This window comes from Trematomus bernacchii, unplaced genomic scaffold, assembly GCF_902827165.1.
Source record: "Trematomus bernacchii unplaced genomic scaffold, fTreBer1.1, whole genome shotgun sequence".
NCBI lineage: Eukaryota > Metazoa > Chordata > Actinopteri > Perciformes > Nototheniidae > Trematomus > Trematomus bernacchii.
Genome location: NW_022987801.1, coordinates 1,099,364 through 1,114,897, shown reverse-complemented (window position 1 = coordinate 1,114,897; position 15,534 = coordinate 1,099,364). Strand labels below are relative to the sequence as shown.

Genomic DNA, 15,534 nt, shown 5'->3' with positions numbered 1-15,534 from the left:
ATTTTTGAACTATTAAATAAATAAAAAATCAACAATTGGTAACAAATCAAGTTTCTCTTTTCCTTTTTTGTGAGATTTCTTGTTTCACAAAAAAGGAACTATTTTTGTGAAACAGGAAATCTCATGATTCATTTATCGAATTAGCCTTTTATTTGTTGTACTTTAAAGAAAACCTATCATGCTATATTTAAATGATATATTGTAGGGCCATACCTATATAAGGTATATTTATACGTTTCTGTTTTCAAAATACCAAACAGATCATGTATTTTAGCCATGCCTCATTTCGCTCTATGTGCTGTTTGCTGTCTACGGGTCTGATTCTGCTGACCACGCCCCCCTGCAGGAGAGGGGAGACGTGCTCTGATCAGCTGCTGGGCTGTCAGAAGAGGGGGAGAAAAAGAGATCTCCGTCCTCCGTGTTTTATTATAGCCTATATAGAGTCGTTATTCATTTGTTTTAAAGCTCAATAAATAACAAAGAAGACCTTTGACCGGCACTTTTCTAATTTTGTCCGGAAGATTTAAACTTTAACGGACATCTTGACCGGCGAAACAAACTGAAACTGAAACTCTGCCGCACGGTCCCCTCGTTCCTTGGAAGAGGCGGAGAGGTGGGTGTTTGTCATCTGCTGGTGGACTAACCGGAGAGAATTACAGTGCTTGCCTCGACGGGGAGGGATTGCATTGCAGCGGGAGCAAACGCTTGCCTCGGGGAGGGAGAAAAAAATCCACAGCGGAGAATAAACAGAAGGGTAACCATGGTAACTATGGGCGGGAAGTCTTCTTCGCTGCTTTTGTGGCAGACTACAGCGCCACTTACAGGCCTGGCATATGTACTACAGCGTCTCCAGCGCTTTCGAGCGGCAATGGCCGGCCGTGGCCCAACCCCACATTCCCCTGATAGGTGGAGAGTTGGACAGTGTTCAAATCTGGATCAGTTTTTATCAGATCCGTTGCAGCCCCTTTTTTTAGAGATTTGGGTATGGAGGAAAATAGAGAGGGTTGTGTTTTCTGACACTTGGTGACTTCCCTGGAACACCGGGGACACATATTCATGTATAAAAGACGTACAAAAGTGCATTTTGCATGATAGGTCCCCTTTAAGTAAAACATGTAGTTACTTTTACAGTACACAACTTGATTATTTTCATGTTATGCTGCTTGATACTTTGAATCCACTACACTTATAGGCCAGTTTTTACTTCATCTCTTTTACATATGTAGTTACTATTAAAGTTGCAGATTGAGGTTATTAATACAACATGTAAAACAACACACATTGGAATACCTTATAATAGATTAAGCTACCCATTAGTGTAACAAGTAATTCATATACACCTTTACTGTACCAACAGCGACACTGAAGTGATGAACACATTAATGCATCAACCATTTTAATAAAATGATTTTTAAATATCTGGTGCTTTATAATGGCCATTTTGCATAACGAGTGATTTTACTTTTGGAACTTAAAGTAGTTTTCAATGCTAATAGTTATTTACTTAAGTAATACTGTAAAAAGCACGACCAATTATTTTAGCCGGCCCGGCTAAAATAACTGGATGGCCTACCTGCCTGTCAGCCTTCCATCTGTGCACAAACTTATCTCGTGCCCTCATTGGTCATGTGCGCGTTCGTGTGTGTTGGAGGAGGGGCTCTATAAGGAAGTGGCAGATTTTCTCCGGTTGTGTATTTTCAAATTCTAGCGATCTCGAGCCGGTTTCTCAAACTTACCTACAGTAGGCTACAGTACTTAAGTAAATTCTTAGTTACTTCCACCACTGATCTTTTTTATGAAAACATATTGATTTTTGCAGTGTGAACCATAGCATCTACAGCTGTTTAGGTTGTATTACACTCTATGAATACCGTGCAAACAAACTAATAGTAAACCAGTGGCGGCCGGTGGTCTTTTTTTTTGGTGGGGCTCTTGACGTACCGTAAGTGACCTACCCGGGGGGTCCGGGGGGTTTTCCCCCGGAAACTTTTTTCGAGAAATGACCCCTTAAATGATGACTTCTGGTGATGTTAGAGGGGGGGGGGGAAAGGAGAAATCGAGGCTTAAAAATATGAGAAGACTGATCAATACCTCCATAATCTTCAGTGTGGAAAATATTATTTATCAACCTGAACATCTACTACTTTACCAGGAATTTGTGTTCTCAGAACTGGTCTGTTTTTTTCTTTCTTAAAACTGTTCATGTTTTATGAACCAACACCTTCACCAAGTAGCTTTACAGTGAACTGCATGTGAGATATAAAATTAATAGCATCTTTTCAGTAGCATTAATTATAAATATTTAAGTGGTTCAATACAAGTCACTACAGCATTTCAAACTGAACTGTGAATAAATGCAATTTAAAAAAAAATAACCACAGCACAAAATGTCATAAATTGTGTTTTTTCTTTGTTTCTCTGAGGATTATTTACAAACAGGCTTATTTACATATAGCAATAACTCAGAAATGAAAAAGCTACATCGTCTAACACGAACAACCACTTAGCATAATGATAATATATGTGTTATGTACAATGTAACTGGCAAGGCTAGAGCAAGAAAGAACATAAAGTTTGCAAAAGGTTTAAATAACTTCAAGTATCTGTCTTCAGATTACGTGGAGGTTTTAGTCCGATGGGAAGCAGATTTTAAGCGACACCGAAGATAAACCAAAAATGTGGTGGAGCTGCAAACCGTGTAGTGTTGCTGGGACAGAACAGGAGCTATAACCGTTGGAAAATACATCACAGACAATGCAACAAACGTGGAGACAGAACAATCACTTCTGTGATAAATGCCCACTTATTAATAAACTTCTAACAACCATGGGAAACCTCCTCTCTACATATAAAGTGATATCCAAGCATGGGAAACAAAAGACAGCATTTACCTGTTTGCATCCAGCTAGCCAAGCCTTTCTTGTGTACCAGCTACTTGTGAAGCCTCGTGTATAAATGTTGTCTTTTTCACGAGATTGCTGCGATATATTCAAATCGGGTTGGTCCGGTGCAAGGTCTTTAAGCAACAATTTATCTGCCAAACTTCTCCTTTCGAAAGGATTGGAGATTAGCTCTTGAACAGAATTAGCCGGGGACCGAGGTCCGGAGACTCCACCTGCACACGAAGCCATCCTCATCAACTACTGCGTCAACCGGATACGAGTCACTGTCCAAACTACTCACAGACTGCACTGGGCGCTGACATTGGCGCCCGGTGACCATCATCTTTGACGACGCTGATTGGCTGAAATTATATTTTCGCGGCATAGTTTACACGTTACAGATAGCAACAGTCAGCTGCTGGTGGCTGCTGCTGCACTGGTTGAAGGCTCCTCTCTTAGCGCCCAGACGAGAGAAGGTGCATGGGCAAGGCCAGGCAGGAAACATGTGACTTATCAGTAACTTTAGACATCGTAACACAATTTTAAACGAGATTTTATTGTAGATTATACATTTTACTGATACCAATTATATAATATTTACCTTGTTCATTAAAAATAAAAATAAAAACATATATATTTTTTTAAACATATTTTTTTTTTTTAATTTTAATTTTAATTATTATTATTATTTTTTTTTTTCAATATGGGAAGAGGTGGGGCGGCGCCCCTAGCGCCCCTATGGACCGGCCGCCACTGTAGTAAACTCTGAATGAGACAGGGCAGCAATGCAAATATGCTGTGGACAAGTTTCAGGGCGTGTGCAAACACTGCAATAAACACAGTGGGGAGTGTGTGGAAAATATAATTATTTAATGGGCTGCTCTTAAGATGTCAAAGAGATGTAAATTAAGTTTCCTATGATGAAGGTTTTTTTTACATTTCCCAGTTTGTTAAAACTTATCTTACACAGATAGTAGCATTTTTTAAGATAAAAAATTGTTACAATGTATATATAAGAAATAATTATTGCCTACATAAATGAGAAATGATGACTAATAACACATCTTTTTCTCATTATATAATCATATATGTCCTACTTCTATCTTGAAGTGTTGCATTATGTATTCATATTTGTATTTATTTATTTACTTACTCACTAATTGATCTAACCCTATTTTAAATTGTGTACTGGTTTAACATAATGCTTGGTTACATTTATTATACATAATATTAGAAGGAAGTAGTGAATTCAACACGAAGTACTGTAGAGTACCTCTAGAGGGCGACTAATCACTGTCTAATCTCAGTCCTACACATCTTTAATCACATCAATAATGACTTTTGGGGACTCATCAGGTGACCATTAAGATCTTAATATTGGGTTTTAATTTATTCTCCAAAAGTCCACATAAAAATTAAGCTTTGACACAAAATAAAAGTTGAAATCTGTACTTAATTTCAATCTAAGGAAAAAGGTGATTTGCCTAAAATGAAAATAAGTGTTAGATAATAAATAAAAAGCAGAGGCCTCCTGTGAACACTGAACATCTTGGGTGGCATGTGTTGCTTCTACAAATGTGGAGCTAGTGCTTTCCTAATGTCTGTGTTTGACACCTACAGATGCCCACAAAATCAAATCAGAGCCATCAGAGCCATCAGAGATGCACCCCCTGCAGCTAGTCCAAAGTCACCTCCTACCAGGGTCTGAGGACACACCAGGGGAAGATGGGATGCACACCGAAGGGAATGAGTATCCCTACGAGCAGGCCCGTTTCCAGAAAAAAATGACTTGGGGTGCATCTGAGATTACAGGGGGTGCAGCAGTAGTAGGCTTATGTGGAGTCTATTTGTATATAACATTACAAGAGTGATTCTTATTATTACATTATATGCTTATTGTGCTAATGAGATGTTGCTATGCCTATAACATAAATAGACACAATCACCAATCCCAGGTTCTGATGGGTTGGATACGAAACGAAGGGAAAAGTCATTGAAGAAAGTTCTAGCTTGTATTAGAAATGTAGCAAAAGCCAGCTGCAGACACTGAGACAAAGAGTTATTGAAAACAGGAGATCGCCCTGGCCTTGAACAGTGTGCGAGCTCCTCGCCTACGCATAACTGGGAACTAGTATAATGGAAAATTCCCAATATCTATTGCAAAGCAGCTTCAGCAAATCAAATTACGTAGGATAGCGACTAGAGTAAGGAGGGAACCTTCACAAGCCGGCCGAATGCTGATTGGAGTTTGTGTTGCCAAGAGACTTTGTCTAAGTCTGTGCACCAACAAGGGAGTGCAAAGTCTAAACCACGGTCCTCCCCATCTAGTCTCAACCAATCATAAATGTACAGGCGGAGGCCTGAATAATACAAATGTATGCACGCACAAGGTTCAATGCTTTTTCCCGGAAATAGAGTTATAGATTACAGCTCTGCTGCCTGTGATTTCTGGGACCGGACGGAGTCCTTGGCCAAGTGAAATATATCTTTTGCTCTCTTTTAATAAATAGTTAAATTAGAAGTTGTTTGTCTTTCCTGGAATAAAAGAACACGACAATAGAGAACCGCAGTGACGCGTCCTAAAACCGGGAAGTATTTAACATGTTTATCATGTGCTGGTAATGCCCCCACCCTCACGCTAGCTGTTTCCCAGGGTGTACAGTCCTTGTGCTAAGCTAGGCTAACTGGCTGATGGTCATAGATATAATTAACAGACATATGTGACAATGGTATTGATCTCCTTACCTAATCATCCACCAGAAAGCTAATATGCATATTTCCCAAGATGTCAACATTTTGTTTAAACACACACACACACACACACACACACACACACACACACACACACACACACACACACACACACACACACACACACACACACACACACACACACACACACACACACACACACACACACACACACACACACACACACACACACACACACACACACACCAGGTGGGAGTGGAGAGAGAAAGAGACAGACACCTACGAGATACACAGCATTTCAATAGCTGAAAGGTAATATCACACTATACTACATCAAATTACTTTCTATTAATGGTTAGTTTTAAAGGTAGTACCAGAAAATGTTAGATTATCATTTTAAGGTTCTGTTAACCTTTTTACTGATACTACTATACAATGTCAAGCACTTGCAACATTAAATTCCAGTGTGTTCACCTGCTGTGTTTTAGACAGGGTATTATCTTACTGCAATAGTTTGTTCCGTAAGTCCGGATGCTTTTTGCTTTTGTGATCTAACACGCCCACACACCCACACACATGAGGCTTATATACCTAGAGAGGGTGTCACCTGTAATACCGTTGAGGTACAATTAGAGTGTTTTTGTATGTGTTCTTGCTGTTCAGAAAAGGAATGATGCTTACAATAATTAGTTATAACAAAGATACAACATGCAACAGAGTTAAACTGTAGTGGTGTCGATATTGGAATTAGTGGCTTTTCAAAAAATGTTTTGTAGATCTTTTGCTCAATAATAAAACACCCTCCCGCTATAATATTTCAAAATCTCAACGGATCAGCAGGAAATTATACATACCATACCAAGGATTAAAAAGTAGGTAAATGGTAGAGTAATGCTCCTTTTGAGGTTCATATGCGTGTTAAATCTCTTTGAGTTAATTAGTAGCTTTTATTAAGCCAAGACTTATAGAATAAATCAAGAACAAACATGTTAAATATAGAGCAAATAGCAAATGTTCCTTTTACAAATGAAAAGTTGCTCAATCCCATTCACTCTAGTACTAACAGGTATACGGGGTGTGGTTAATGCAAGCTATATAGGCCTGATTTGACTATAAGTGCCTGGAAAATGAGATGCAAATACTATGAAGTTATTCTTTCACTTATAATAATAATAATACATTTTATTTGGGGGGCGCCTTTCACAGCACCCAAGGACTACTTACAGGGCATAGGGTAATATAGGGAAATATTAAAGCAGTGGATTTAACAGTTGCTTTAGATGTCCTGGGTAAAAGAAGAAAAGTCACTGTGAACGTTCAGGCATAACGAACTTAAAAAAGCATTCACTAAAGAAGGCATTTTCAGACTCTTTATTGTATGAGCAACAGCTTTGTGTTTCATTACATTTGAACATGTCATGTTAATAGATGTTTGGAGAGCTCAGACTGTGTCAGCCACCCTCAAGAATTACTACAGAGATACAGATTCTCACATTTCAGTGACCAGAAAACCACTGAAGGTTGTATGATGGTCGCTTCCCCAAACATGCGTGCTTGCAGCCAGCTGCACGTACACCTGGTCTCCTTGAACAAGCTGCAGGAACACTGCGTTTCCTCCATTATCAGCTGTGTCAGAGGTTGAAGAGTTATCTTGTGTCCATATCATCAATTCATTGTTCTTGTAGATCCGTAAGTGAGTGCCATAGCTCCATCTAGCATGATAGAAGATGGTAAAGTAATAAACACCTGGAACCGGGGCAGTAAAGATACCTGTGGAAACAACAGGGTGTCACACACCATCAGTGGTCATTCAATGCATTTTAAGACCTCTAAACAGGATGGAAGTAGTTTTACCTGTGGATGGACTGTAGGCGGCTCCAATATTTGTGATCAAGGTTCTGTAGATTAAAGTTGTGTCTGTGTTGAAGGGTCCAATGGCATTCCCTCCTCCTCCTGTTGCTGCACTGAATATGACCGTCTTATTTTCTATACAAAGACACATCGTAATCTCATCATCATTTAAATTTAGCGTAGCATTTCAACAATTTTCCATTTGATAATCCCATCACCACACATTATTCTACCGTGTGAGGTCTTTAAATCAGAACTAAAGTTTCACTTTACCTTTGTTCTTCAGTTCAAGAATCTGGTTTTCACTCTCCTTCAGTCTGTTATCAGTGCCCATCAGCCTGTTATCAGTGCCCATCAGCCTGTTATCAGTGTCCTTCAGCCTGTTTTCAGTGTCCTTCAGCCTGTTTTCAGTGTCCTTCAGCTTGTTTTCAGTGTCCATCAGTCTGGTTTCAGTGTTCACCAGTCTGGTTTCACTGTTCACCAGTCTGGTTTCACTGTTCACCAGTCTGGTTTCCATAGCCTTTAGTTTCTCACTTACATTATCACCTTCCTGGGCCAAAATTAAGCCACTAAACAGCGACACAATCAGCACAATGGTCAATCTCATTTTGTAAATTGATACAACGTCACTCAGTCCCCTGAACTCTAAATGATGTTATCCCTCTGGCTGCTTTTATGTTGTTTATAGGGACCTGTTAATGTTTAACATCAGTTTTGATGAAAGGGTTATTTTGCAATAAGAAAATAGTATTGACCGCATTTTCTGGCAATCCGTTAATCATTGACAGCCGAGAGAAATGTTAACAAAAACACTCTAAGTGGATTATGGTCAGGCACATAAACAGAACACAGACTACAGGTATGACTAATGACATGCAGCACAAAAAACATAAAACATTGTGTCTGCATCTAAATAAATCATATCCCTATTCACTCCTTTCTGGAACTTATTTTGACCAAAAACACTAAAGGTGGTGTCATTGATTCCCCAAACGTTTGTATTTGCACTTAAGTTAATCAACAACTAGTCCTGTGTCTGTCTACAGATGCATGGACCCTGTATTTGCCCAGTTATCTGCCCCATCATGCAATGTGCTGTGGTCAAAGGTCGGCACAATATGCTGATTCCTCTCAAGTTCGTTGTAATGTAATTTGCAACATATTAAAAGTGAATTGATACTTGTGGAAATATTAGTTCTGACACAGCTTTGAGACATAACTTCTATACTTCGACTACATAACCAGTGCAATTCTTCATCTGGGCAATACTCTGCATTGTTCTACAACTGTACAGTGCAAAGCACAGATTAGTCTGAAGGGAATGACCTTGGTTTGCAGGTAGGCGACTTTTTATTGGCCTTATAATGCATTCTAATAAAAGTACTTTGTGTCTTTACTCAAGATGAGGCAGGACATGATAAGGGCTGATTTACAGCAGAAAATTCAGACAAGAGAACAGAAGATTTCTGAAGTCACATCATCTGTAAAAGCCTGCAAGGTGAGCCGAAGCAGATTATTTACATTTTCTCCTTTCAGTAAGGTTTTTTTCAACATCCTCATCATCCGTTACTCTTTTCAGGGCGGCTTGGATGCCGAATGGCTGGAGATCAACAGCGTTTTCTCAGAGGTGATGAAAGTCGTGGAGGACTCTCGGAAGAAAGCCCTTCAACCTCTGGAGGAGAGGTGTGTGGCTCAGTAAATATCGCAGTGATTTATGACATTAACTGCACCAATGTTAAGGTAATCAATAAATGACACTGCCTATTGTTACTGCATGTTATTTTAGGAGAAAGAGAGTGAGTAGAGAAGGACTACATCTGGTCAAAAAGCTGCAGAAGGAAATTGACAAAATCAGGAAGACCATTGATGAGTTGGAAGAAAATGGCGACTGGCAGGTAAGACATCCAAGCTTTTGGCATTTTTCTATCATTAAACAATTCATTTGGCCTCTATAATGCTAGATGTCAGTATGCACGGACAATATCCAGATCCAGGGGACACTAAAAGGTTTATACTGAGAATGTGACATTTATCCTACAGGGTCTTCCTAAAACATTCCTGGATGAATCTCGAGATTGGAAACATTTAACTGTTGACACTTCATTCTCCTTTGGGTCACTGAGAACTACAATATCAAGCATGATGGAACAAATTCACCAGGAACTGGAAAAACTCTCTCCTGTTGGTATGTTCTTGACGTTCAAACGTGAAAACTCAAGCACCATTGCTTTCTTTGTGTTTCGTAAAATAATAAAACAGGACTCCTAGGGAACCAATCTGAATGAAGATGTTTTTCTTATTCTACAGGCGTTACATTTAAAGCAAAAACCTATCCATTGCCTATTGCATATAATGTAATGTTTTTAAATCTAACACTATTTCTCTTTCCACAGAACTCAAGAGGAGTCGCACGCCCACACTACGCCATCACAACAAACAACACGTGAATCTGACCAATCTCCTTCCACTCCCCCGGTCCACACAACCCCTCCCAATGCAACGTCACCTCAGAGCAGCCCTGCTCAACACACGCTCCATCCACATTAAAAGCCACATTCTGAATGAATTCATTAAAGACAAAAACCTGGACTTTCTGTATCTGACCGAAACGTGGCAAAAACCCCAGGACTATTTTTCTTTAAATCAAATCACCCCAGCAGGATTCACATGCATTGACAAACCTCGCCCCACAAGGGGTGGTGGTATAGCTGCTATTTTCAGAAAGGAAATAAAAACTACCAAAATCTCCATCCCTGAGGTTTCTTCATTTGAACACCTGATCTTCAAACTCTCTGGTCCCACTCCCCTGGTCACAGCCATCATCTACCGTCCCCCGAAGCCAAACCCCTCCTTTCTCTCCGACCTCTCTGACATTCTCGCTCAGCTTTCTGCTGGAAATTCTCTCAACACATCAACTTCCCAACACACATCCGTGGTCACACCCTGGACTTGATCTGCTCCACTGGTTTCACCATCCCTCATCTGTCCAGCCTCGATCTCCACAACTGTGATCACAAGGCCATCATCATGGACATCAACATCCCCATCCCCGCCCAAAAGTAAAAACGCACAATAACCTACAGAAATCTCAAATCCATCTCACCTTCAGCAATCACTGCCTCCATTACCTGCAAGATGTCTGTCTGTCTGTCTGTCTGTCTGTCTGTCTGTCTGTCTCCCCCTCCCCCCCACACACTTTCTGAAAACCCATCTGAACTTGTGGACTATTATAACCAACCCGGTATCACGGCAAGACGTGAACATGTGACGATTTACCATGCTGGGAGACGTGAAGATGTCACGATTTCGTCCCTTCAAACGTGACAGTTACACCGTATTGTTAACATGGCCCAACCAGTGGAGAAATACCCGGAAATGCCAAGCAAATGCTACCCCGACGGTCGGTTGTTATTGTCAATATTAATATAATAATTAATTATTTTTTAATAGTCACACTCGATTTCGCGGATTTTCTTGTTGCCCCAGCTGGTTGACACCTCTTTTAGCAGAAACAAAGGCTACATTAATGTATTAAAAAAAAAACTATTTTTAACTTCAAGCTACTTTAATCTGTGTTTCCGTCGGTCATTATAACAAGGACTGTTTATTGTTTAGAGTAGGACACTGTGGAGTCTATTGTTATATAACATTAAAAGACCTATTCTTATTATTACATTATATGTTTATTGTGCTCATGAGATGTTGCTATGACTATGGAATACATAGACACAATCACTAATCCCAGGTTCTGATGGGTTGGATACAAAACGAAGGGAAAAGTCATTGAAGAAAGTTTTAGCTTGTATTAGAAATGTAGCAAAAGCCAGGTGCAGACACTGAGACAAAGAGTTATTGAAAACAGGAGATCGACCCTGGCCTTGAATGCGCGCATATATATGCACACATATATATATATATATATATATATATTTATATGCATCTATATATATATGCATATATATATGCATAGATATATATATATATATGTGTATATATATGCATATATATATATATATGCGTGCATATATGCATATATATATGCGTGCATATATATATGCGTGCATATATATATGCGTGCATATATATATGCGTGCATATATGCGTGCATATATATATGCGTGCATATATGCATATATATATGCATATATATATGCATATATGTGTACAACAGGATTGTGGACAACAGGTAAGCATTTCATTTCTTTTTCCAAAAACCGGTGGGACAGATTTAGTTTATTTTGCCTAAGTAAGTGACACGAAGGGCAATCTAAGCACAACAGGAGCACATAGCAAGCTACCTGAAATAAAATGATATTTTGCACGATACACTGACATGAAACAATCTATTTTATGCTGTGGTTTTAAAGTCCTACAGATGGACACAACATAAGACTGAGAACTGGGATTTAGGCAGAATCTCCCATAAATGGGGCGAAGCCTGAGAGCTAGTTCAGGCAGTCAACTCGAGCACTTATGCTGCATTCATACATAACGCCCCTTGCCACTCTACAACCAATTAAACAGAGTATCCTTAATATGCCGTTCTATTTAACCTGCCAGATATCTCTCTATGCATTGCTTGCTGCTGCTGCTGCGTTCGTGCCCTGCTATTGCGTTCACATTGCTACCGCTGCTGTGTTTCATGTTGCTGCTGCTTGCCTGCACCACCACCACCCCAGCTTCCACCCCACCTCCACCTGTAGGCTCGGGGGGTAAGTTATTTAATCATCACTCATCGTGCTATGTATATCTGTGGAGTGATGATGCCCGAGCCTAGACGCCAAACTCAACTATATGCTGCTTCTAATAAACATGTTAAAGAAACACGTGAGTTGTCTGACTGAACAAGACTTAAACTGGACTATATCAGAGATATATATTTTTAACCAACGTTGTATTGTTTTCAATAACTATTTGCATAATTGCTATATGTATACATTTAGGACAAACAGGTTTGGCAATAATCACTTGTTACTCAGCTGGAAGCTCTCAGACATCTTGACGGCAGATGTGTACTGATTGTAGATGACAGGCAGGAGTCGGGAGGATTTTTTTATATATGTGATGATGATACACTTTCTTAATACTTCTTTTTTGGAATATCGCGTCAGCTGTCCATGTTTTTTTTTATACCCTTGTATTTATTATCGCTCAGAAGAGATTATATTCTATTCTATTTATAACTATACATTCAAACAGGGGAAACCAAACCGACTGGTTTGTATAGGTGCTGTGCCGCACTTACGCAAACCTACGCAAACCTACGCAAACCTACACACACACACACACACACACACACACACACACACACACACACACACACACACACACACACACACACACACACACACACACACACACACACACACATTCATATTGTCATGGGGGAGGATCGATCGCTGAAGAGCAATACATAACAATGACATCAGAACTTTAATCACCTGTCTAGTTTCTTTCTTGTTGGCTTCACAGCAATATTGAAACTCATGGACCACCTTCACCCAAGAAAATCCCCCGATGGCCCTCTGACCTCTGTGCAGGATGCAGGTGAGAGGAAACACCGTCCATGCTTCTCCTTGAAGGGACCTTTCTGTTAATGCCTTCATCAGATCAAGTCATTTTATTGCGACATGGGTGATTCACCTGACTGTGTGTGTGTGTGTGTGTGTGTGTGTGTGTGTGTGTGTGTGTGTGTGTGTGTGTGCGCGTGTGTGTGTGTGTGTTTGTTACAGGGCGCTCATCGAAAAAGTAAGAGGCGGCTACTCAAAACCTTGGAAGAAGCAAGAAGACAATTGCCAAAAACTCAGGTAATTCATTTTAATACATGTTTTTTAAAAAAGTGTTTTAAGTAAAGCTTAAATGCAAATCATTGTCCATGCAGAACAAGTAAGGAACATTTTAAACATTGTCACAGTCCGGGATGACAGTATAAGTATAATACATATAATTTAAAAGGTAGTTAAAAGATATGGTACAAAGAATAGCAACTGAATCCATTTGCTTTCACCCGATAATCTTAACAAAATATGCAACACAAGTCAGATGCCCATGGACCAAATAATGACAGTATCTGTTGTTAACCGCATTTCAAACACCTGGTTTGAATAAAAGACATTTTAAAGTCGTGTTTGGTTTAACAGAGGGACTTCACTTGAAGACAGATTTCACTCAACTCCGTAGAACCGCCTATAACTGTATTTTGTAGATAATTAATGTACATTTTTTTAGATTAAAATGTACGGTTTTAAACAAAGTCCTTGTAATTCCCCCAGCTCTCAGCTGAGAAGTGAGTGCCATGGTTTTGACAGTGCCATCATTACACAGGCCAACACTCCAGTGGGATCAAAGATTTTGTTCTCTCTAGAAGGGAAAAAGACCCTACGAGTGACCCCGGAGATTTTCAGCACCTTTTCAAAGGTATGTTGTTACTCATGTGTGAAAATGAACACTACATTTGCTAACATAAACACTTACAAAAACCACACTTTTGCACCAAATGGCACACACTTCATTTATAGTACAAGACACTTTGTCCAACCAACTACACACCATAGTGCTCAATCTAAAGCACACTCATCTTTCATGGCGTTCTGTCTGTAGAGATTCTGCATATAAAGATTATTCAAGTCTACAAAAATATGTGCAGAAACACAAATATACTGTTGTTATACTTTTATTTTTCTCCAAAACAAATGTGTGCAACATTCATGCACAGCACATAGTTACAGTCGTGTAAACCCAAATGATGCCTCTGTCAAATAAAGTAAATGAAAAGTAAAACTTTGAGGAAAAATGAATACAAAAAATATTTTACAAAAAAAAGAGGAAAGAAAAGTGCTTAGGCTGCATCTCGCCACCTAGCTGGGTCTGGCCACAGCTCCTCATCAACATACAGAAGAACAAGCACCTATAGGCCTGACGATCATACAGCTTCAACCATTTGCTGCAAATAACTGACTTCAATTCATCCTCCCTCTACCTCTTATCCTCCCTCTACCTCTTCCTCTTGCTGCTATCCATATATCCATTGTTGTTGTAAAGGTATGTAGCCTTTTTCTAGTGCTTACATCCTGATTGATGAGTCAACAATGCAGCAGTTTGGTGTTTGTTCATTTGGCATGTGTATTTGTTTATTGGTTCATGTGTGTAGCATTTTTAATGGCAGTGTGGAAAATGGCACACAAGCGAATATGTCAGATTTCTGTGTCTTACTTAGAGAACCGTGTGCAGTGTTTTGCAAAAAGTGCCAAGTTCAACTGCAAATTGGGTGCAGAGCTGAAAATGTGTTTAGAGTTTTGGAGATTTGAGCTCAGGTTTTGCTCTTTGAGTGAGAGTTTAAATAATTAGGCTTTATGTGAGATGTTTGTGTGTTAGCAACTGAAAAAAACTGTAAGTCACTCACATCTGTCTGAATCCATGCTGGGTCTAGTCCATAGACTGGTCTGATCCTGAGGCTTGAAAAAGGAGGCATGGGAAGCAAAATATAGCACTTGTGTGCTACAGGTAGTTAGCCTTCTTGCTAAACAAGGTCCTTGAAAAAGAGCACGTATACTGCCTTCCTCTGTCCTTAACTCCTGCCTTTGTCAGGCTGATCAGGTCTGAGCTCTTTTACTCTCAGCTTTCCCTCCAGTCTCCTCCTCTCAAAGTGTGTTTCTTTAAAGGTAGGGTAGGTATGAATGGAGAAACCAGCTCGAGTGCGCTACAATTTTAAACTATGCAGCCAAAAGAAATATGCCCCTTCCTTCAGGCTTCCTTACAGAGCCCCTCCTCCAACACACACGAACGCGCACATGACCAATGAGGGCACGTGATAAGTTTGTGCACAGATGGAAGGCAGACAGGCAGGTAGGCCATCCAGTTATTTTAGCCGGGCCGGCTAAAATAACTGGTCGTGCTTTTTACAGTACTACGGCTTCCACAGATGAATTTTTTTAATGTATTTATTGTCAAAGCATTTAATGTATTCACTGCTATCGGGATGTTAAGAGCATTCCATGGAATATAACAAAAAGTGTTTCTGAAGTGAATTACCTATCCCACCTTTAAGTGATTAAACATAATTTTCCTTCTCCATATTCGCTATATAGTT

General features: G+C 39.7%; 2 protein-coding genes across 3 annotated transcripts; one reads left to right on the top strand and one right to left on the bottom strand.

Moving 5' to 3' along the window:
- Positions 1–5,821: 5,821 nt before the first annotated feature.
- LOC117498087 lies at positions 5,822–10,781 on the top strand. The gene is made up of 6 exons (XM_034150155.1): positions 5,822–5,906; positions 8,848–8,943; positions 9,025–9,128; positions 9,232–9,340; positions 9,486–9,630; positions 9,839–10,781. Exons 2-6 carry the CDS (start codon positions 8,848–8,850, stop codon positions 10,396–10,398), a joined length of 1,014 nt encoding a protein of 337 aa, XP_034006046.1. The 5' UTR covers positions 5,822–5,906; the 3' UTR covers positions 10,399–10,781.
- Positions 6,951–8,120, bottom strand: LOC117498089 (collagen alpha-1(X) chain-like). Of its 2 annotated transcripts, none has more exons than XM_034150158.1 (3): positions 7,719–8,120; positions 7,449–7,580; positions 6,951–7,306 (listed from the first exon to the last, which is right to left on the bottom strand). In XM_034150158.1, the coding sequence occupies exons 1-3, from the start codon at positions 8,050–8,052 to the stop codon at positions 7,260–7,262; spliced, it is 513 nt and encodes a 170-aa protein (XP_034006049.1). In that variant the 5' UTR covers positions 8,053–8,120; the 3' UTR covers positions 6,951–7,259. The 2 variants fall into 2 exon arrangements, with proteins under 2 accessions (XP_034006049.1, XP_034006048.1); XM_034150157.1 differs by having other exon boundaries at positions 6,951–7,364; positions 7,719–8,119.
- Positions 10,782–15,534: the final 4,753 nt, after the last annotated feature.